This window comes from Alosa pseudoharengus, unplaced genomic scaffold (assembly GCF_046254945.1).
Source record: "Alosa pseudoharengus isolate Yale_2024_CS ecotype anadromous, Long Island Sound unplaced genomic scaffold, YU_APseudo_1.1 YU_APseudo_1.1_scf_16, whole genome shotgun sequence".
NCBI classification, from domain to species: Eukaryota; Metazoa; Chordata; class Actinopteri; order Clupeiformes; family Clupeidae; genus Alosa; species Alosa pseudoharengus.
Window position 1 is genome coordinate 24,070,133 of NW_027468630.1, and position 21,332 is coordinate 24,091,464.

General features: G+C 45.4%; 3 protein-coding genes across 4 annotated transcripts in view; 1 reads left to right on the forward strand and 2 right to left on the reverse strand.

Moving 5' to 3' along the window:
* Positions 1–46: 46 nt before the first annotated feature.
* On the reverse strand, positions 47–8,833 carry ints10 (integrator complex subunit 10). The gene is made up of 17 exons (XM_076287509.1): positions 8,350–8,833; positions 8,094–8,161; positions 7,860–7,963; positions 7,594–7,733; positions 7,421–7,502; positions 7,151–7,291; positions 6,688–6,859; positions 6,235–6,404; positions 5,745–5,884; positions 4,978–5,131; positions 4,258–4,340; positions 3,910–4,059; positions 3,435–3,543; positions 2,680–2,759; positions 2,403–2,565; positions 2,074–2,167; positions 47–735 (listed from the first exon to the last, which is right to left on the reverse strand). Exons 1-17 carry the CDS (start codon positions 8,476–8,478, stop codon positions 579–581), a joined length of 2,136 nt encoding a protein of 711 aa, XP_076143624.1. The 5' UTR covers positions 8,479–8,833; the 3' UTR covers positions 47–578.
* Positions 8,834–9,497: 664 nt separating this feature from the next.
* slc25a51b (solute carrier family 25 member 51b) lies at positions 9,498–14,492 on the forward strand. 2 transcript variants are annotated; one of them, XM_076287510.1, is made up of 2 exons: positions 9,498–9,660; positions 11,029–14,492. In XM_076287510.1, exon 2 carries the CDS (start codon positions 11,105–11,107, stop codon positions 12,053–12,055), a length of 951 nt encoding a protein of 316 aa, XP_076143625.1. In that variant the 5' UTR covers positions 9,498–9,660; positions 11,029–11,104; the 3' UTR covers positions 12,056–14,492. The 2 variants fall into 2 exon arrangements, with proteins under 2 accessions (XP_076143625.1, XP_076143626.1); XM_076287511.1 differs by having other exon boundaries at positions 9,654–9,742.
* A 759-nt stretch (positions 14,493–15,251) lies between these two features.
* frmpd1b (FERM and PDZ domain containing 1b) overlaps positions 15,252–21,332 on the reverse strand; it is a 28,007-nt gene continuing 21,926 nt past the window's right edge. Inside the window, exons 16-17 of the mRNA XM_076287512.1 lie at positions 20,225–21,241; positions 15,252–20,049 (exon numbers count right to left, since the gene is read on the reverse strand). Coding sequence (XP_076143627.1) covers positions 17,591–20,049; positions 20,225–21,241 — 3,476 coding nt within the window. The 3' untranslated portion in view covers positions 15,252–17,590. The remainder of the gene's footprint in view (positions 20,050–20,224; positions 21,242–21,332) is intronic.

Here is a 21,332-nt window from a genome sequence, read left to right on the forward strand (position 1 = left end):
TAGAAATGTAATACTTGTATTTATTTGAAATATCCCTTTGTGGGATTATGACATAATTTACAAACTATCACAGTATATGAAGAGACATTAAAGAAAATAAAGATAAGGTAAAAAACAACAATGCAATTTTGGCAATGCAACACTTCAAGATACCTAAAGCATTACAAATACCGAGCTATCCATCTAACCTATAGGGAAATTCACTGAATACACTACTCATGTTCACATAGCCAATTACACAAATTCTCTAAAGCCTTCACTTTTATGCCCAGGTGAAGACTAAACCAGTATCTTCAATAAGGGAAACAAACCCGCAACACGGTGTACATGCACTTTTCAGGTCAAAAGCAAAAAGATGGGAAACATGAAGAGGAAAATCACATGAAGTACAGGGGAATGAATGTCTTAGTCCTGAGAAGTAGCGTTTTGTCACAGCACGATGGAAAGACCATCGTTATCGACGCAAATGATGATGAAACTAGATGAGGCTCAGGATCACACGAGAACCCCCAATGGTGAGGAGTAGGCACACTTCAGTCCAAAGTAGAAACAAGTCACTGTTCAAGGCTTCAAAGCCCTTAAGCTAAGGACTGAATGAGGATGATCTTCTCATTAATGCAGAACCGGTGCAACACGGTGAGGAGGTTCTCCCCACATCTAGACACTTGTCTCTCCATCGCCAGACGGAAATCTTCTTTCACTCCTTTAGTGATGCCACGTGTCACTGTATGGTGCCTGTAATGCAGACACAGTTAGTGCTTTTGGACCAGATCAAAGGGTAATTAGATTGGCATCTTAGTATCTATATATGGCATGTATAGGGGACAATAGTGAACATAAAAAAACGTCCACAATAATGACTACATTACATCTTTTTTTATATATATACTTACAGTTATAAAGGATATATTGTATCATTCTTTATGTAAAATAGAGGCTGACCAACATAGAAAACCAACAGGAATGTAGAGAAAGTCTTGAAACATAAAATGCGTTTACAGAATGAGTATTGTTTACAGAGTCAATATGAAACACAACAAACAACCTGAACAGGAAATGAAACTGACAGACCAGTAACCAGAAGCAGAACGAAAAAAAAAAACTTTATGCAGTGAATTCACAACAAAACAATAATAAAAAAAATACTAAATCAAACACAAAAGGAGAAAATACGGCAGAAAATGAACACGCAACTTGACTGGAATGAAACGTATCGACGGAAAGAGAGAGACAGAGAGAGAAAAAATGAAGAAGTGCAGAGGCGGGGACACACGAGGAAGATGAGCAGGCGGAGTGGGGGTTGGGTGGGGGTGGAGTCAGGATATGGGCGGGGGTGGAGTCAGGGGAATGGGGTACCTGTCAGTCGGCTGCGCCCCAGGAAGCAGCAGGGGGTTAAACTCCACCCCCAGAGCGGGGCTGGGGTTCCTAGAGACAGCAAACACCATTCATCAACACCCTGTGTGAGACTACTAGGGTGCATTCCAGAACCTCAGTGCAACACTGGCAACAGTTACGGCCCGCCAATTTCAAATAGACACTGTGAATGTAGGATTTGAGTCGCTGTTCAATCAGGTGAGCAGTAGGTGACTGTGCTGTGTGCTGAAACTCCCGGAAAGACCATGCACAGGGGTGGGACCCTTGTCCACTCTGTGAACTCCGTTTAGCAATTTTTAATCTTAACGTGTTTAGCGGTCGAAATGTGAAGCTCAGTGTGTGAAATGTGGGTGCTTCGGGACTGAATGGCTGGTTTCACTGAAATCAGTGGAAATGTCGATGTCTCGAATGCACCCAATGGCCAGGACCTTAAGCTGCAGTCAAAAGTTCAATCGGAGCTCAGGAAGCGAATCAAAGAGCAGGGAAGGAAAACACAGTGAAAACACCAGGCGTGCCCTCTAAAGCATTAATACTGCCTCGGTTAGGTAGAGCAGACATGTTTGAACACAAAGAAAGAAAAGAAAGGAGGAGAGACGAAACCAGATAAAAGAAGAGCCTAGATGACCAACCACTGGCCCCTTCAACTGCATGTCTACACCTATGAACAGCACTAGACTGCCAAAAGTGGGCCGGACTTACTTGATGAGCATGCCCTGATTGGGCAATAGCTCCAGCTGGACACGCCCTCCCTCACTCGTGCGAAGGTAAGCAAATTCTTCCAGCATGTCAATGTCTGTGCAAGTGTACAAGCTGAGGAGAACATAGATACTACCAAACTAAAGAGAGTAATAATATACCATCACTATGGGACACAACTTTAAACTTGTGGAAGGTTAAGTGACATCTTGGCAACAGGGTCTGACATGGTAACAACATGGGTACCACAGGGTAGTGTAGAGAATACAGATTATAGGGTTAAACAATACTGTACAATAAATGAACAAACAAACAAAAACAGTCAAGGATACTGGTGACATAGTTGAAGAAGTTTTCATACTGGAAGCTGCCCTGCTGGCAGATTTTATCCACTGCCTTCAGAAACAGTGTCTCGCCCTGTGGCCAATCATGCTGCAGGAGCACGACCACATGACCCAGAGCCAGGTCATCTCTGACGTCTGTGAAGGCCCGCGGCTAGATGACCAGGGGAGAAGGACAAAATCAGAAAGACAGAGAGATAATTACACACTAACATGACCCCTAAAAGTATCTGTGTCTAAAATTATTTCAGGCCTTTGTGCGTCATACCTTGAAACAAGCCAGCATCAACTGGAGACAGTAAGGCAAGATTGCCTTGCTCGTACATGGCAGGAGCCTGAGGTCATTTCCTAGGAACAGGGTAATAAAAGATTGTGGAAAGGGCCTCAATGAGCAAATGCAATAACACAGTGAGAATAAACAAGATGAAGAACAACAAATAATGGTGGACAAATACACAATACAAATAACGATGGACAAATACACAATATATAATTACGGTTGACAAATACACAATATATAATTACGGTTGACAAATACACAATATATAATTACGGTTGACAAATACACAATACAGAGGCAGTTCAAAAAGAGCACATGTTCATGGTCATGTGTGTCGGTCAAATGTGCTCTAAGCGATGTTGGGTAACGGCACTTCTGTTGACGTTCAAAAACAGAGCTAGCTCGCCCCTCCCTCCCGTGCAACTGAAACTCTCCTGAACACGCATCTCGTCAGTGAATAGCTGGAAAAATGTATTATGTTTCATGGTCCAGGCTGCACCAGGCTGTTTTTGGAGCCTGGGCTGTCTACAGAGACCACATTTTTTTTACAGTGCCAGGGGGCAGGCAACTAGCCAATTGTGAGGAGATGTTTCCTGTATGTGACAAATAATGTTTTAGCTTAGAAACCCTGTAACGTTTTTTACATGTTACATTACATGTTATTGTGGCACTAAAAGAAATGCTCTTTTATATCTCTATGGCGAGTGGTCTTTTCAAATTCACTGGCCAACACACAGACCTACCCTTTCTAGGTTTGGTCCTTGGTCTTCCATTTTCCTCACAATGCTTCCCTTGGTCCTGGGTTTGCGGGACCAGTCCACCAACAACCTCAAGCAATTTTTCACATGCCAACTATGTGTATGAGAAAAAGACACAAATGAGACATTGAGCATTGTTGATGTATTTGAAATTTATTTTAAGGCTTAGGTTAAGGAATAGGGAATAGTGTCTGTATTTGTAACCATGAACATGTGTGTGTCTATACGTGTGTGTGTAGGTGTGACTATGCATGCGTGCGTGTGCACAAGCATAAAAGTCAATGCACTTACGGGTTTGTGTGTGTATCCATGCATCTCTTTATGCATACTGCACTACATGCACTAGAGTGGTACATGCATGTCTGTGTTTAAAGCTGCATGCAACCATGTGTGTTAGTGTGTGAGTGTGTGAGTGTAAAATGTACATATGTGTGTGAGTGAGTGAGTCAGTGTCTCTCACCCTGTGTTCTCCCAGTGCGTAGTGGCAGGATGCCTGCTGAATGAGAGCCCTGTGGTTCTCCAGGCTGCCGCCCCCAGGAGGGGTCGGACTCGACTGTGGCTGGAAAGAGGCCATCTGGAGCAGGCTGGACAGAGCCTTCCTGTACTGGCCCTGGATGACACGCACACACAAATAATAAAGCAGTTATTTGGTATTTAAAGGTATTTAAAGAGATGCCAGTCAATCAAACAATCAAACAATCAATCAATCAATCAATCAGAAAGTTAATTTGGCTGGAGGATAACAAGTTGACCTGCTTGTAACTGAAGTAATGTAATGTAGTCAACTGTGGCCTCGCGTGAGGCGTACCTGGTAAATAATCATATCACTGAGGAATATCCGGAGCCACAGCCAGGTGTCTGTTTTCCAGGCTGCACACATCTTGTTGAACTCTACAGAGAGGAAGGAGGATATGATCAGGGTATGAACAGTGACCAGAAATCACATGCCATTACACACAAGCATGTGCAGTTACTAAACTAACGCCACAAATTATATGGAACCTTTGAGAGAATTGATATCATTCAACAGTACCGGAACAGTATCATAATTTCTGCCTTGCAGTGATTGCTGAGCCATTAAGCGGCTTCCTCTTTTAGTGAAAAATTAACTGCAAGTATTAAGGGACTTCCTCATCTCACTTCATACAGGAAACATGCAAGCACGCACGCATGCATGCACGCACGCACGCACGCACTTGGGATTGGGTGTTCTGTGGTTCACAGTGTGTCACTTCCTTCTGCAGTGCTGGAGAAGCAGACCCATAGCAACATTGTAGCCACAACAACACCAAGACCACCGAGTGATTACACAAACAGCCCACACGTAGATATGAAAACACATGGCCTACTGTGTAGGTCAATTAAGTTCCTCTTACTTTTTCCTTGTACGATAATCTTAATGTACAAGTCAGTTGGGATCAAACATATGAGTGTGAGCGTGTGTGTAACTGTACCAGTGGGATCTGAGGAATGAGTGTGAGTGTGAGTATGTGTCTGTGTGTGTGTGTGTGTGTGAGTGGAACTGTACCGGTCTCCAGGGCGTCGTGGGAGTGCAGCAGGTCCCAGCTCTCCCTGGCCGTGCGGAAGCTCTCCAGCGTCTCCATCCAGCCCAGCATCTCCGTCTTATTGACCAGGATGTGGCGTCCTCGGCCCTTCCCCATACCCTCCTCATCGTCTGAGCTCTGGAGACACACAAACACACAGGGGGCTCATTCATTCATTCATCCAAGAATTCTTTAATTCATTCATTCATTCATCCATCTATCCATCCATCCATCCATCCATATATTCATTCATTTATCCATATATTTATTCACTCATTCGTTCATCCATATATTCATTCATTCATTCATGCTACGTTGGTTGTCAGACATATTTTGTGTTCCTGTGGCATTGGTAGATTAACTGGTAGTGCAAGCTGCTAACACCACCAAGACCAGAGGTTTGATTGATTGCCAAGGGTCACACACAGTGATGAGGATGTGTATCTGTAGAAGTCATTTTAGATTTCAGTCATTACAGTCTACATTACATAATTACATAATTTAATGTCTTTCTGAATTTCACTATTAGATTTGTTTATTTTGTCTGACAGTAAATCAATCTGTATCACGTAATCTCTTCCTGACTTTCAGCATTTCGTTCATTTAATTCGTCAGACAGGAAATCTGTCCATCTCATTATCTGCGCCAGATAATCTCTTAATCAAGTCACTCCCACTACAGTGATCACTCACTGTGCTGACCCCTGCAGGAGTGTACGACGTGCCAGGAATATGTCCAACAAAACACTCACCATAGTCTTCTCTCTGCCGTCGGCTAGCTTGCGCTTTTTGTGTGCATGCTTGCCTGATGCTCTCTCCACTTCAATGTCACTGAACACCAATGACAAGTCCTCCAGGAGGATCCATGGGCCTGAACCCAGTGAACTATGACCTATGAAACACCCACAGACACGTGGAACATATATGGATTTGTATGGAATTGTATTGGGAATGCTAGTTTCACACAAAGCTTATTCAGAACTATCCCACTATTACATGCTATACCCATGCCATTACATACAAATTGTGAGAACATCAACTAAAGGAGCGGTGCAGTTATTAATGGCTACTTAAGAAATAAACACAAGCAGAATAATATTACACCTTCTGCTGTAACAGACGCTAAAAGACAAGGCAACATTCACCTGGAGGAATAAAATGACTACTGCTTTCAGTACCTCACATACCCACCAACCCACATCTACACAAACGCACACACATGAAGTACATACGCAGACGTACCATGGAAAAGTGAAGGCTGTACAACGGACACGTAGAGGTAGGCACTGCGGAAGAGCACGAGGGCAGCACAGGTGACCACCTGACTGCAGCAGCGGGACAGCGTCTCCCCCTCCAGACTGGGCAGGTAGCGGCACAGCTCCTTCACACGCTGTAGCAGCTCCAGGTAATTCCTGCAGCAACACACACACACACGCAGTCAGTCACATAGAGACACATTCAGCAACACACACGCAAGCAGTCAGTCACACATTCAACAATATGAGGGTAAGGGGCCTGATTCAATCATTCATTCTTGACTTTGGGAAACAAGTAGAAATGAAATAACATTTCAATGGGAACTGGCAAAGCTTACTGTTACAATGAAACATGTAATTAATTCATATGTAACAGTTGAACTGTCCCCCCCCCACACACACACACACACACACCCAGACACTGTTGTGGCCGCCTCACCTGCTCCCCTTGTCCCCCTGCCACTCACACCGTGCTCCCACCACAGCCAGGATGTCCAGCAGTCTCTCCCAGGGCTCGGCCACCACAGACGACTTCTCCGACAGGCCATCAATCACATAGCGCTGAGCCCCACGCAGCACCCCGGGGGACTTCAGCCCACCCTCCTGACCACCTGGCAGACATGACGGGAAGGGAAAACCACAACTGTTAATGAGAGGTTTAATATACATATTATGATTAATATTATTATGAAAATACTGCAACTGACAGTCCTGTGTGGTGCAGGTTGTGTTTTTTTCCCTACCAGTAAGTTAAAAAAAAAAACATTTCAATCCCATACTGTGTATTGCAGTGTGACTTGAAATGAAGTGAAATACAAATGTATTCAAGTGTGTGTGTGTGTGTGTGTGTGTGTGTGTGTGTGTGTGTGTGTGTGTGTGTGTGTGTTTTGAGCTAAAAGTACCCTGTATTTGTCCATCTGTAGACGGACCACGTGTCACGTAACAGATGTAGAACTCTGCTGCCTTGTGCATGTACTTGTACAAGAGGCTAGGAGGCAGGCGCATGTCCAGGTTGTTCATGATCAGCGGGAGAACATCACAAACTGCCCAGGAAACAAAGTGTTCAATGACAGACAGAGAGAGAGAAAGACATTTAGACAACAAAAAATACACACACACACATCCAGAAATCTCCAAGCATTAACAGTTAAAGGCAGTGTGTGGATACTCACCAAAAAGTTTTCTGAAGCAGTTGACCGGTGTGTCCAAGTCTTCCACATTTTCAGCCTCTAAAAGAGACTCCCCTAAGCTGACCTTAAAGATGACATGTAAAATCAGATGTCAGCAGCTAACAATTGATTTGAGTTTTATAAGATGAACAGATTCCATGTGAAGACAGGCTTACCCCGTGCTGAACTACCGACTCAGGAAATCTTCTTAATAAAAGCAGCAACATCTCAGCCTTCTCTAAAGTATTAAAACACTGCTCTGTAGCCTTCAGCAGCATCTCACACTGAATGCGCCCCGGAAGGGTCTCAAACAAGCCTGCATATGAAAACAGGCAATACGCCTGATATGAAAATCAACGATACAGCAGAGATAATGAAACAAATGATTTGTTATTCCCAAAATGTTTTATTCTACAAACAAATGCACAGCTATGTTCCTTGCCTCTCAAAAATAGTGCGTGCTTGTCTTGGCAGTCACTTCTTAGTGCTGATGTGATGACTGAGATCTCACGCCACACCACAGGTTGGTCAGGAAAGTTGATGAACCTGCAAAAGTCAAAGGTTAGTGTTCATTTCACTAGATCTTCTACATCTAAAGCCGCATCATTAGAGTAGCTTTATCAGGTAAAACGAATCTGGCGACAGAATAGCTTGACTGAAGCTGGTCTTTGCTTACATGTCATACAGCAGTCTGCCAGCAGAAGCAGTCTTCTCAGCGTTGCGCTCAATGGTGTACATCTCGTACTGTATCAGACAGGAGTAAATGTAGTTCAGAAACTACATCAATGCACTGCATTAAGCCTATTTGAATCTCAAAGCCTAAGCTTAACACATAACATCACATAACACACACGTGCATAACCTTATTTATAATCCAGCTAACATGTTTGCATATGTACTTTTTGGCAGCTGCCCTTGTGTGGCTGCATTACCTGAATGTTGAAGTCTGCGGGATAAAGAGTACGGGCTGTTATTAGCCATGCCTTGGCAGCCCATGGATCTTCTGACACCAGCTCGCGGGATCGTTTCACGAGAAACTCGCAGTCCCCTTGTGCAGACATAACGTCGCACGTCTGCGTTCCAAAGAACAAAATAATCACCGGCGTGAAACAGCAACGGGCGTATCTATACTTTAGCTCGCTTTTAAGAAAATCCACATTAGTCTCTATTAGATGGGCCTGTCTATCTGACGTTAACTAAAACAGCTATGAAACATCACAAAACAGTGTAGCGTTATGCCTCTATGACCACGTTATAGCGCAAAGTAATTTCATTTTTTTTGTGAATATTGGAGGTCGTATGACTATAGTATCATCAGTACCGAATTTAATGTATTCAATTTGACACAAGCTAGAAAATAAACAGAAAAAATATACAGGTCTGTGAACAAACATTGACCATTGCAGGGCCTCTTAATTTCTGTCGCATAGTTTTACGTCAGAGCCTCCTGATGGTCCAGACAGTACACTACTGGTACTTATCGCCACCTACTGTACCGGCAGAAAATCTTTAAATGCACACCATGTGTGAAGATCGACTTTATCTACTTTATCCGTGTTTTAGTACCATATATGGTCTTGATGGTTTTATTCTTTTGATCATGTCGCTATCTTTCTAATTTTATGACAATTTATGTATAGCATGCATTGCCGAAGAAAGACTGGAGTGGAGTGCCTCCTAGAGGTCGAATACTAGAATGCGCCTAGCTACTACACTGGCTTGCCTCCACCAGAGAATAAGGGGCTCTGCCTCCACAAGCCACAAACCAAATTAGACTTAAGGTTCCACATTATGACCTCCCAATGTTGCCAGTCACACATTATAACTTTATAACGCCTATTGAGATAAGACAAGGTAAGATAAGACTATACAAGAATAGACACAAACAACAAAGAAACACACACACACACACACACACACATACACATACACACACACACACACACACACAGGACAAAGTCCCAGATCAAACGTCTCAATTTGATCTCAGTACACAATGGTACACTGGTGCCAATTTAACATGGAAAATACTAATTAATCCAGACATACATATTTGTTGAAAGTATCTGCATATAATAAAAAAATTGTAGAATTGGTATTTCCCCTCTCCAAACTTCCAAATCAGGCAAGTTCAAGGGAGCATGACCCAGTGAATTGGATTGGCTTGTGAGCTGTCACCTGTTTCCCCGCCTGTCTGTGACGGAGCAGGCAGTTGGCACGAACTGTGGAAAGGACGGTTTCAGGTAAGAATACGAACTTAAACGTTTTATGTCATGGATGAAAAGTCGGTGGGTTCAGAACCTGTGCAGATCACGTTGACTGGCAGTAGGTACCAATGTCTAACCAATACTGTTTTGATATTGTCATTCATTCTAGATATCTAGTTAAGCAATTTTGCTCTGGTAGCTAGCAAGTGGCTATCGTTGACAGACACCCTTGTGAACTTCATAGAACTAGCCAGCTATGCTATGTGAAGGAGACGTCAGTAAACGACGCGATTGCTAGTTAGCAAGCAGGTCTGTCTTGGCGTTTCACTTTTAACAGTAACGTTATCGCGTAACCTATTTTCTCTTGAAAATAGATACATGCTAAAGGTGTAATTAAACGAAATATATTGTAATTGATCATATTATTTGCAATTCTGATAGCACGTCTGCGATCAATAACAATTAAGGGTAACGCTCACTTATAGAGTTTTAGCTCGCTAACCTCAGCTAAGTTAGCTGGTTGTAACTTATAGGTCTGGGTAACGTTAAACGTCATTATCTAGCATGCCAGTACGTTCACCACACAGAAAATAATTAAAGTATTTCAGGGATAGATGTTCAGTAAACAAACACGCATACAAACGGTAGTCGTGTTGTTTACTTCAGCTGTAACGTTAAGGTTGTCTTTAGATTTTAGTATTGGCTAGCTAAGGAAGGGAACATTAGCAAGGAAAGCTGTAACGTTAACGTTAAGGAACCATGTGTCAGCTGGCAGTTAGAAGAGGTCGTTGGCATGTTTGTGGTTTGTGAGCCTTCTAATGCCTGCAGTCTCGATTGAAGTAGCCAGAGAGATGCTCACTGGATTACCAAGCGTCACTGTAAATTAGAAAAATGTCAATATGACAAATCCAATTGCGCAAGTTCCAATGACCCTCCCGCCCCTTGCAAGGCTAACATTAGCTTACTAGCTAGCTAACGTTACTGTGTGTGAATTCTGCCAGTGTTGCTAAGAATTAGCTGCTAACGATTAGTTAGTGTAGTTAGTTAGTGAACTCTGTAACTTAAAGCTACTTAACTGAATGAGTAGCATTGTGTTTATTACTGTTTTAGTAGTAATCTAGCTTTGGATGTGAGCCGTGCTGGAAACATTTCATGGGCATATACAAAACGAATGGCATGCATATTTGCTATTGAACAAACATTGCAGAAAATGTTAAGTTACGTAACATGTAGAGTAATTGCCCGTAATGACGTGTGTTAACTTGGGTTAGGCAATATATTGCAAAAGGATTTTCATCTCTGACTGGATTCTTTACAGTGATTAAAGACTTAATAACAAAAGGAAGATATTAACATGCACCATTTGAAATATATACAATTTTGTCTTTTTCTATCTGTTTGCAGGGTGTGCACTTCAGTGGACAGCTGTTATCTTTGAAATGACGTTCAACCCCTCAGAAACGAGCTCAACTAATCTCTCATGGGGGCAGTGACGACCATGGACCCTGAGTCTGCCCGGCAACATGCCGCTCCGCCCTCTCCCTCGCCACCGGGGAAGCTGGGTAAAGGCGGAGCCGCCCTGAGCTCGGGCCTAGGCGCGGTGCTGGGCACTCGTGGCAAGCACTATGTCTGTGGTTCCCTTGCTGCCTTCACCAACATCATCATCACGTTCCCGCTGCAGAAGGTGCTCTTCCGGCAGCAGCTGCACGGCGTCCGCGCCACGGAGGCAGTGCAGCAGCTGCAGCGGGATGGCCTGCGCAACCTCTACCGCGGCCTCCTGCCGCCGCTCCTCCAGAAGACCACCACCGTGGCCATCATGTTCGGCCTGTACGAGGACTTCTCGCGGCTGCTGCTGCGGCGCGCGGCCGGTAGCGGCACGCCGGAGATCGTCACGCGGAGCGTCTCGGCAGCGCTGGCCGGCACGGCCGAGGCGGCGCTCACGCCGTTCGAGCGGGTGCAGACGCTGCTGCAGGACCACCGCCACCACGGGCGTTTCAACAACACGGCGCACACCTTCCGGACGCTTCTGCGTGACTACGGGGTCCGGGAGTGCTACCGCGGCCTGGTGCCGGTACTGCTGCGCAACGGGCCCAGCAACGTGCTCTTCTTCGGCCTGCGCGGGCCTATCAAGCAGCGGCTGCCTGAGGCGCAAACCCGGGCCGAGCACATGGTCAATGACTTTGTGTGCGGCGGCCTGCTGGGTGCCGGCCTGGGCATCATGTTCTACCCGCTGAATGTGGTGAAGTCGCGGGCGCAGTCACAGGTGGGCGGTGCCTTCGTGCCGTGCCGGCAGGTGCTGATGACCGTGTGGCACGAGCGTGGCGGCAGCGTGGCCATGCTCTTCCGAGGGGCGCACCTCAACTACCACCGCTCGCTGTTGTCTTGGGGCATCATCAACGCCACTTACGAGCTGCTCCTTAAAGTCACGTGACTTGGGAGTGGTAGGGGAGGGAGGGAGAGAGGGGGAGGGAGCACGCCGACGCAGTTAGTTGTGCATCTGGCAGGGGACTCGGACACTACAGCGCTGCACTGCGTTGCGCACTAAGGATTCACTGATTTGCCTAAACTGACCTTGATCTGTATGTAGTATGGATGGAAACTGCCCATTCATTGATGCCAATTTAAAAATCCATCCAGATGATTATTCAAAAGACGCACAAGAATGCAGCCCATGTTCTCAGGTACCCAAACTGGTACTGTAGGTTTGAGTCGGTGCCTGTTGTTTTGACTGAGAGAGGAAAGATTATGTTGTGCCACTAATTTTTCCCTTTATGACCCCAAAGGGAGCTGTATTGTCCTAGCCAACACAGATTTAGAGAGATGCACAAATATGGAGATCTTTGGTGGGGACCAGTGTCGGACATTGGTCCATCCAAATTGCACATTTCCTATCTTACTTTGTGTCTGTGTGTTTAAGAACAAAATATTACGCAATGGAATGATGGTAGAAATACATAATTACTTGAGGACCAGGATTCATGAGAAATGAAATGGTTAATTGAAGAAAAATGAAAAAATCCAGCTGCGTATCAAATATTTGTGTGAAAGTTTTCATGAATTTGTTGTGTGTTATGTGGTGAGGTGTTTATGTTGTAAGAGTCCAGTAAAACATGACATTACTCATTTCAAAATGGCCTCTTCTTTCCAATGTCAACAGCTCTTGCATGTACAATCTTACTTCACTTTTGACATGCGCTAAAATTAATTGGATATTTGTCTGTTGACTTCTCTGCCTTAATCCAGTATGTCCATGCTCTATCAGAGTATTTTCATCTTCCGTAGATGTAATACAGCTTTAATGATGGCAATGTTTGTATTAAGTGTTATTATGGACATAAGTAGGACAACATTTTGTTAATTAAATTAAATGTTGACCAGACGATCATATTATTTGATAGACTCACCCCCATGCAGACACATTCTCTCTCTCTCTCTCTCTCTCTCACACACACACACCAGAATGGATCATTATTAGATACAACATGTCTGACCCGCAAAACAGCAGACACTGAATATTTCCATCTTTCACAATCACAAACAAAGTGTATGGAGCAGCAAAGGAAAAACAGGATACAGGAGAATGTCACTAGAAGGGCATTCATATGAAGGAAAAAAGAGTGTGTATTGTAAGACTGTTGTTTCGTATTGTAAAGCCTCCAGCACTGTAGTGTTCCAACTGTCTACACTGTATGGGTGCTAAGGCCCCTCCCCTTCTGGCACAGTCATGGCCACTCTCTTCCAGCTCGCCGGCGGTAACCTCAGCTGACATAATGGGCTCAATATTTGAGCTTGAGTAGAGATGAGCCGCTGTGCATTTCCCCCTGCCTAGTTCTGCCATAAAGGAAGGAGAGTGTAAGGCAAACTGCTGGAGAGAGAGCGAGCAAGGCAGAGGGACGAGAAACAGACATCCCAGACGAGGCGGCTGTGGCACACACAGCATGAGCGCTTCACTAGGAGGCTGTGTGCTCCACTGTGCAGAGTGCTCTGTCACATCGCGGACTACTACCCTAGTCCCTACCAGAACTACTACTGCTGCCTCACAGACTTTATCAACTGCAGAGCAAAAGTCTCAAAATATGATAGAAAAGCAAGTGATGGTTAAGTTAAAATGCAAGGGAAGCAGCAGAGAGCTGTCAGTAGAAATTACAGTTGGTGGTGTCTATCATTATGTGAGTAAGCATTCCCATGGTATCAGTGATTAAGAGAGTATAGTGAAAGGTGTCTTTATCATGTCTTTCCTTTCTCTCCATCAAACTTTCCCCACTACATTCACTTCCACATTATCACCAGAAGCGCATTTTTGTGACAAGTTAAATATGTAAGATGCCTTTGTATGATTTAGAGCGAAAGGAAATTGTGGTGACCCAAATAAAAGGAGAGCTCTGACTGCAACATTTGACTTTTAAACAGGGGTGATGGGACATGCATACAGCATTGTTCCAACCAAGGACTGGGTGGAATGAAAGTACATTCCTCGTTTCCAAGTTTGTTATTCACTTTTTTGTGACGTTGTACATCATAATGTAACATTTTAGGCCTGCTTGTTTGGGTGTAATAAACACTTTTGTAATTTGACAATGAACCATTTTATAAAGGTATCAATATCCTCTTGTCTGTTTATGACCAAAGTAAACCTGTTTTTGGACTCAAACTGCGTGCTCCTGTAGTGGTCATCTGCTGGATGTTTTGCAATGTCTGAGATATGTGTTTGTTTTTAAAACCCAATGCATGCCATGCCTATTTCACAGAAATGCCTTCACACACACGACTGCGCTAACCATGCAAAATTGGTGAAATATGTAACATTTGTAGAGAATATGTCTATGTCTGTGTACCTGTAGTGATAAATAAAATTGCAAACAATTCTGTGACCTGGCTGAGACCTTTGAATACAAGCATAAGACATATTTAAAAAATGGGACCCTTTTAGGGGGTCATATTGAGGGCAGGTGTTTCATTTTAGGCCAGGCCAGGGGTGCGTTACCAAATACCGCATGTCACCTCAAATATTGACCATAGAGTTCACCAGCAGGCAAACATGCCACCCATGAATAAGCCCATTCAAGCAGAAGGGCCTTTCCACCAAGAGACAAGAGGTTTTGGCTTCCTCATTTCAGGCTATTAAGGTTACAACACTCCAACACAAATTTGTATTTTGAGTTTTTTTGCAAAAAAAATGAAATTTCAAAACAGAAATGACTGATTCTTAACATTGTCATTTCATTGCAAAACCTTAAGTAAAGCTTCAAAATGTTTCATTGAATGTGATAAATACTTTTACTACAGCAGAGACTACCGCACTACTGCTTTTAAACTGCTAGCCACCAGCATGTAATCACTTGGTCCATTTGGTTTTAATCCTAACCTCAATCCATAATCTCCGTACAGACAGCACAGTCAGTGAAGCGAGAGCAGTCGTAAGGGCTCTATCTCCTGTCATGGAGGGAGTGTGGTTTAAATAAATCAAACAATCCCACATGGACAAGCTACTAAGCAAAAGGCTTGGTAAAATCGGAGACCACACAGCAGCAATCTGGACACTTGGAATAAGACCCGACACACACACAACCATATAAAAAAACAGCATTGACTCAATCCAAAATTATTTTCCAAATGATCCTATTTATTAATGCTACTGAAATATTGCAAAAAACACATACAACTGTGATTGTTTCTATTTTGATTATATCTTTTTCTTTTTCATTTGCTTAAAAAATCCTTCTTCATTATCCTCATTTCCATACATGGCTTCTCAACACTTCCATTCTCCAGTCTTGTGCACTTCTGCAATTCATTCAAGACACCATACACATCTCTCATACAACCTCAGCTTTTATTAGCTACATATGGCAAATAAGGTCTAGTCATTGCAGTATGGTGCTGCTTTGATAATATGGAAATGTATTTGTTAGAGGTGCGATTTGTTGATATAAATAAACTGTGCAGAAACATGGTTTATTAATTTGTGTTAGCATGCTACCAAAAACAGAAACAAATGAACGCTGGTGGGTCAATGAATCACTGACCTCAAATGCTATTTTAGACTCGCCTGACTTGAGCTCCCAGTCCCTCTGTGTGTGTGTGTGTGTGTGTGTGTGTGTGTGTGTGTGTGTGATCCAAGACAGCAGCTGGACCCGGGGCTGCACAGGGCCGAATCTGGACCGCAACGCCTCTAGGGTCAGCTGTTTCATGGGATCCCTTTTGCTGTTCTGAAGATTAGGCTGACACAGCAGCTCCTTGGCTTTTCCATGGGTCTGCTGTTGCCTGTTGGACATTTCTACCAAATCCAGTTGAGGGCAGAGAAGAGGTTACGTCATCTCCTAGGTGTTGATTTAAAAACACGCCATGCCATATGGCTGATATTAAAATAAATATTTCTGCCCTAGAAAATGCCAGCTAGTTTGTCTTGTGGCCCTGAAGAGTTGTGAGAACAGCACAGTCACTGTAAATGCAGTATTTTTAACCTGAAGCTGCATAATGGTATTGTAACAGCTTGTATAAGAGGATAGACTGTCATGTCATCAAAAATTTGTTTAAATAATGTCAAGGCAAAATGGGGACAACATAGCAAAGTCATACCTCAATTGCATCCAAATAAAAAATCGTACGGATAGTAAACATCTTTAGAAAGATCCCCATGGATCAAGAATAAGGCTTGGGTTTGCTAGGGAAGCCCTCTTTTTCAACAAATATAAGCTTATAGATCATTAACAGTTCTGACAATGTTTTTTTTTAAGAATCAAAACATGATATGTGGCAAAATATTCAAAAACAATGGACACTTGCATAGTCACAAATTAAGGACAATTTGAGGAGCCAAAAGGCTCTTATATAGAGTAATAAATAATAATAATAAAAAAGACAATGTGTGAAAAACAGAGTGAAAAACAACTCAAAATAGCAACCAACCCTGGAGTAGATCGATCTCTGATTTGAGAATATCTCTTCCAGAGTCTACTACTATCTGGGAAAACTCTTTGTGCTATTTAGTTTTTGGATCTCTCTGATCACCACAGCTAACAGTCCTTTAATGTGACGAATGAACAAACAAACAAAAGAAAAAACACAGAAAAAAACAGTAGCCAAACCTTCTTACTAACAGACAATATACATATACATACATACAACATAGCTTCATCTCATCATCAGTACCCTACCTTCCTATTTGCGTCCCCCCTCAGTCCCAACCTCCTTTGGATGGACTAATATATTACTGCATATATGCATTTGTATAACTACCAGCTGTACACTATTATTCAGGAGTGAGAGAGGAAAGGGAAGTGAGCTGAATTCAGGTTCCTCCCTAAAGCTGGGAGTACCTGAATCGGATCAGAGCAGCACAACTAAGAATAAAAAAAGAAATATAATACTGTCAGTTTTCCTTGGGTTTCAACGACCGTAAGATTAGGAGGTAGGATATTACTCACAAGAAGAAGAACAAGCACAACGACGTATTACTGTTGAGGAGACTGTAACAAGTGATCTTTCTGTATATAAGAAACTGTCGTGCACACATACATGTAGTGTACTGGATGTAAAAATAAATACATAAATACATACTGTACATAATTGAAGAAATAAAGTACATTGTTAGAAAATAGATTTGTACAAATGCATAACCCACATAAGCTTGTAAGGAGACTGCACTTTGTGAAGTCACTGAGCAGGCTGCCATTTAAAACTGGCTGATGTTATCACCCTGTCAGTGGAATAGTCAGAGTCAGAGTGCACCGTCTCAGCATGCAGGATATGCAACCCACAAGCACGTGTACTGACCCACCAATGTGTGCCAGCACACACTCAGCCCTTCAGCGCCAGCAGAACCAGATCTGGGCCAGATCCCAGCCAGAACTCGCTGCGATCACCTTTGCATGCTCCTTGCTACATCCGCAGTCTCAGTGTTTAAACCTCTTTGAGTGCATGCACTTGATTTTCCCACCGGACCACATCATACACTCAGACGAGTTCAGAAGCTCAGGTGAGAGAGTCCGTATTCCGTGTCTGGCGTGCGCATTCTGAACAGCTGAGTGAGGGAGAAGACCGTGGAGATGAGAACAGTGCATTGTTTGGCCAGCAACCTGACCCCTTCTCCCTCTCGTGCAGTCTCGACAGCAGCGACAAACTCATTGTACAGTCCCACGATCTCCTGCAGCTTCCCTAGCGCCTCCTTCCCGTCAATGTCGCTATGGGAACCCCCGCAGTGTGTGCAGTTAACACGCAGGCAGGCTGCAGACAGGTACACCAGGGCACTGAAGCTGTTGCCTAGTGACAGGAGGGCGTCGTCAGGTGCCCACCCTACCCGGGTTGCCCGCTGGCACCCAGATGCCAACCTCCGGGCCTCTGTTTGCAGGAGGCAGCGCTCGGCATCGGAGAGAGAGTGCCCATTAGTTCCGGCGGACTCGTTGCAACATGCCAGCTGGCCCGATGGGGGTGCCAGCGCTGCAGCTGACGCTGACGACATGCCGGCCTCGAGCACCACCAGCAGCTCGTCGATGTCACTCCGCAGGGCGGCGTATGCCGCTTTCAGGCTAGCGCCCCGCTGCCCGGTGCTGTAGCGTCGGCCTTGCAGAGAGCGCAGGGGATCCCCAAGCCGCCCCAGGTCCAGCGGCCGAGGCTCCAGAGGCCGGGGCGGCGCTAGGAGAGGGCTGAGCTCCGAGGAGGTGGACAGGGGGTTTGGCGTGTCTCTTAGAAGAGACAGGACGTTGGGAGAGGGGTTACAGTTGGCATCCGTGATTGGGGGCACTGGCTGGGGAGGTACAGGAGGAGGTTTCTTGACAGGGTTTCGGCGGGAGAACTCGTAAACTGTCATTTCATCATCAAATCCGCAGCTATCCTCTGCATCCCCGCTAAAGCAGTTAGCGTAAACCGTGCGACAGCCGCAGGGCTCGCGGTTAGGAGCGGCAACAGGAGCAGGGGGACCGTCAGGACCGGCTGCAGGATGCTTATCTCTGTTAGACTGGGGCTGTTCACATTTGCAAGAGCCCAAATGCTTGTATATCCCATTCTTATCCACAAAGCTCGGATGAGCACCTGCTTTCCCGTTAGTTTCTTTCTGAAATGGCAACACTTCCTCTGGTCCATCTTTCAACTTTGCGATGACCACCTCAGCACCTTCCTCTTTGACTTTTTTCGCTACAGCAGCTGCTGGGAGATTCTTGGTTTCTTTAGGGCCTGCAGGCTGAGGCTCAGCCGGGTTTTGGACCTCCTTGACCTTTAGCTCGGTAACAGAACTAGCCTCTAATGCAGCGGTACCGAGGATCTCTTGAGAACGGGTCAGGTACCAGGGCAGGTCTTGAATCCTTCCCCGAAGAGCTGCTGTGGAGAGGCGACCCGACGATCCGTTTCTGGTACCGAGGCCTGGTGAAGTCGTCCCCACAGACTCCTTGGAGGGGTCTCCACTGATTGGACTTCTGACGGGAACCATTGGGGAAGGAGTTGGCGTTGGTGTGGTGGACGCGCTGCCCACTCTCATTTTGGGGGCATCTGCCTTCTCTGTGCGCAGGTTTTCATGGCTCACTGAGACCCCTTTGCTTAAGCCAGGAGTTGGGGTGACCCCATTCCTCTGCTCCCAGGGGTGAAAGGTCAGACCGTTGGGGGTACTGGGGAGTGATGTGTCCTTATTATCGCCCTCTGATTGGACAGGGGAAGCTGGTTTCAGCTCACGAAGGGAAGACGGAGGTGTTGATGAGGGAGATGCAGGTTGCTGGCTGGTTGGGGTAAGGATGGCTTCCTTCCTTGGTGGAGGGTATATCACCTGTGGCGACTTCCGACCCCCTCTTCTGTGAACTGAACTGGGGGAGCGCTCCTTCTCCACTGTGTCACCTCCGGAAACTGGCACATCAACTGGATCAGGGACTTTCAAAAGGAGATGATTTTTCGGCCTTATGGGTGGGGGAATCCCGTTCGCTTGCTTTGTCTCCTTCTCTGCATTCCTCGTACCTTCAGTGGAGCCTTGTGACGGCTGGGTTTGACGCACAGCGGTGATCAGTGGAGATGTACGTGGTGGACCAGTCGAGGTGACCGGTTTGAACTCCATAGTGTCCGGCTCCATTTCCAGCAGCTCTGAGGACAACCGTGTGTTTCTGCCTGGTATGTCTCCATTGCACTGACCATGAGAGTGCTGAATCCCCTGTTGCGCGGTGCCATGGTCCCTTGTCGGTTTGGGCTCTGCGTGTTCTACCTCCTCAGGATCATTCATCAGGCAGGCCACTGTGGGATGGGAAGTCAGAGAGCCTCCAGACAGGGAGTCCATGTCAGAATCGACAGCGGACCGGCTCTGAAGGAAGGATGACACTGATGAACCATCATCTCTGTCCTCTTCTCCCAGCTCGTCCTCCTGCTGTCTGCCATTTAAGTAAGCCGTTTTCATAAGCTTCCGGATATTGATGTGATTCACATTCAGGACTCTGGGTGAATTGCTCAAGTCTGTGCCAAGGGAGATAGTAGTAAAACTGTGTTAGGAAACCTCAGAGGAGACATAACCATAGACAACATAAAATTGATGAAAACTATGGTGAGAACATGACCATAGACATAGTACAGTAGTCATGCAGCATTGTGCATGAATCATGCATGTGAAAGAATCAAAGATTTCACATACCTCTCTGTTCCTGTTCTGTTAATGGTGGCGTGAACCGGTCTTGAGCGTCAAAGAACTCATCTTCTGATTCTGACACACTGTCTCTGATAGTCCCAGCCACATGGGGGAACCCTGATGGCCTCTGTCTCCGAGGGGATACGTCTTCATTGGCAAAGATCTGTCCAAATATCTCCTCCTGGAGAGTCATGCTGGAACCCTGCTGTCCGTCTTCACGATTGTAACCTCTGGTCATAACTGCATGGATGCTCAGGTCAGTGTCCTCCGAGTCGTGTAAGCTGTCGTCATCTAATGTCACAAGCTGGGTGTTCCAGCGAGTCAGTGTCCTCGGTATCGGCCTGTTACCCCCATCGTCATCTTCCATTTGGCTATCGTCATCCAACTCATCATCAGTGGCCTCTGGTGGACTGGGAAGAGAGTCCGCTTGAGAGAGGTCTGCATAACACAAGTCTGGTTCATGACTATAAACCAGTTTGGACGGTCTCTGTGGTGTATTAGACCCCCCTGAAGGGTCCAGCTGTCCAGGAATGTCCAGGAGGTACGGGTTGTGGACGTCTATGTTGGAGGCGGCTTGGCTGGCGGCTTTGCTCTTCTCCCGCAAGGCATCTAGCTGGGCTTGGGCACGGTTGGCCGCTCTGAAGTTCTCCTCCAGAGCGCTCAGCGAGTTGCTCGACAAGCTAGAGAAGCTGCTGTTGACTCGCGGGTCGGTGTGGTACCAGGCTGTTTCCAGGAAAGTCTCCAGCGATATCTCTTCGTCGCCTTTTGCAGAACCTGCCTTGGCCTTGCTTGTCATGTTGCCGTTCTCCTCATCTTCGTCTTCTGCCTCGGTCACAATCACTCTCACCTTTCCTCTCTTGGCATTCTTACTTTCCTTTTCTCCTCCCCCTGTAGCCTCATCATCCTGTGGACCTCTGCTATTACTTGTCTGAGTGGAGTGGGTTTCTTCTGAGAGCTGCGCATCCATGGGATAGTCTTCGTCGGATGAGTCGTCCGAGTCGCTGCCACAACGAGACAAATATTCTGGGGAGAAACACACAACAGATCATTAAACGACACAATCTACATCTGCATACCTTCATGAATCCACCGCCATATCGAAAGGCACACACTG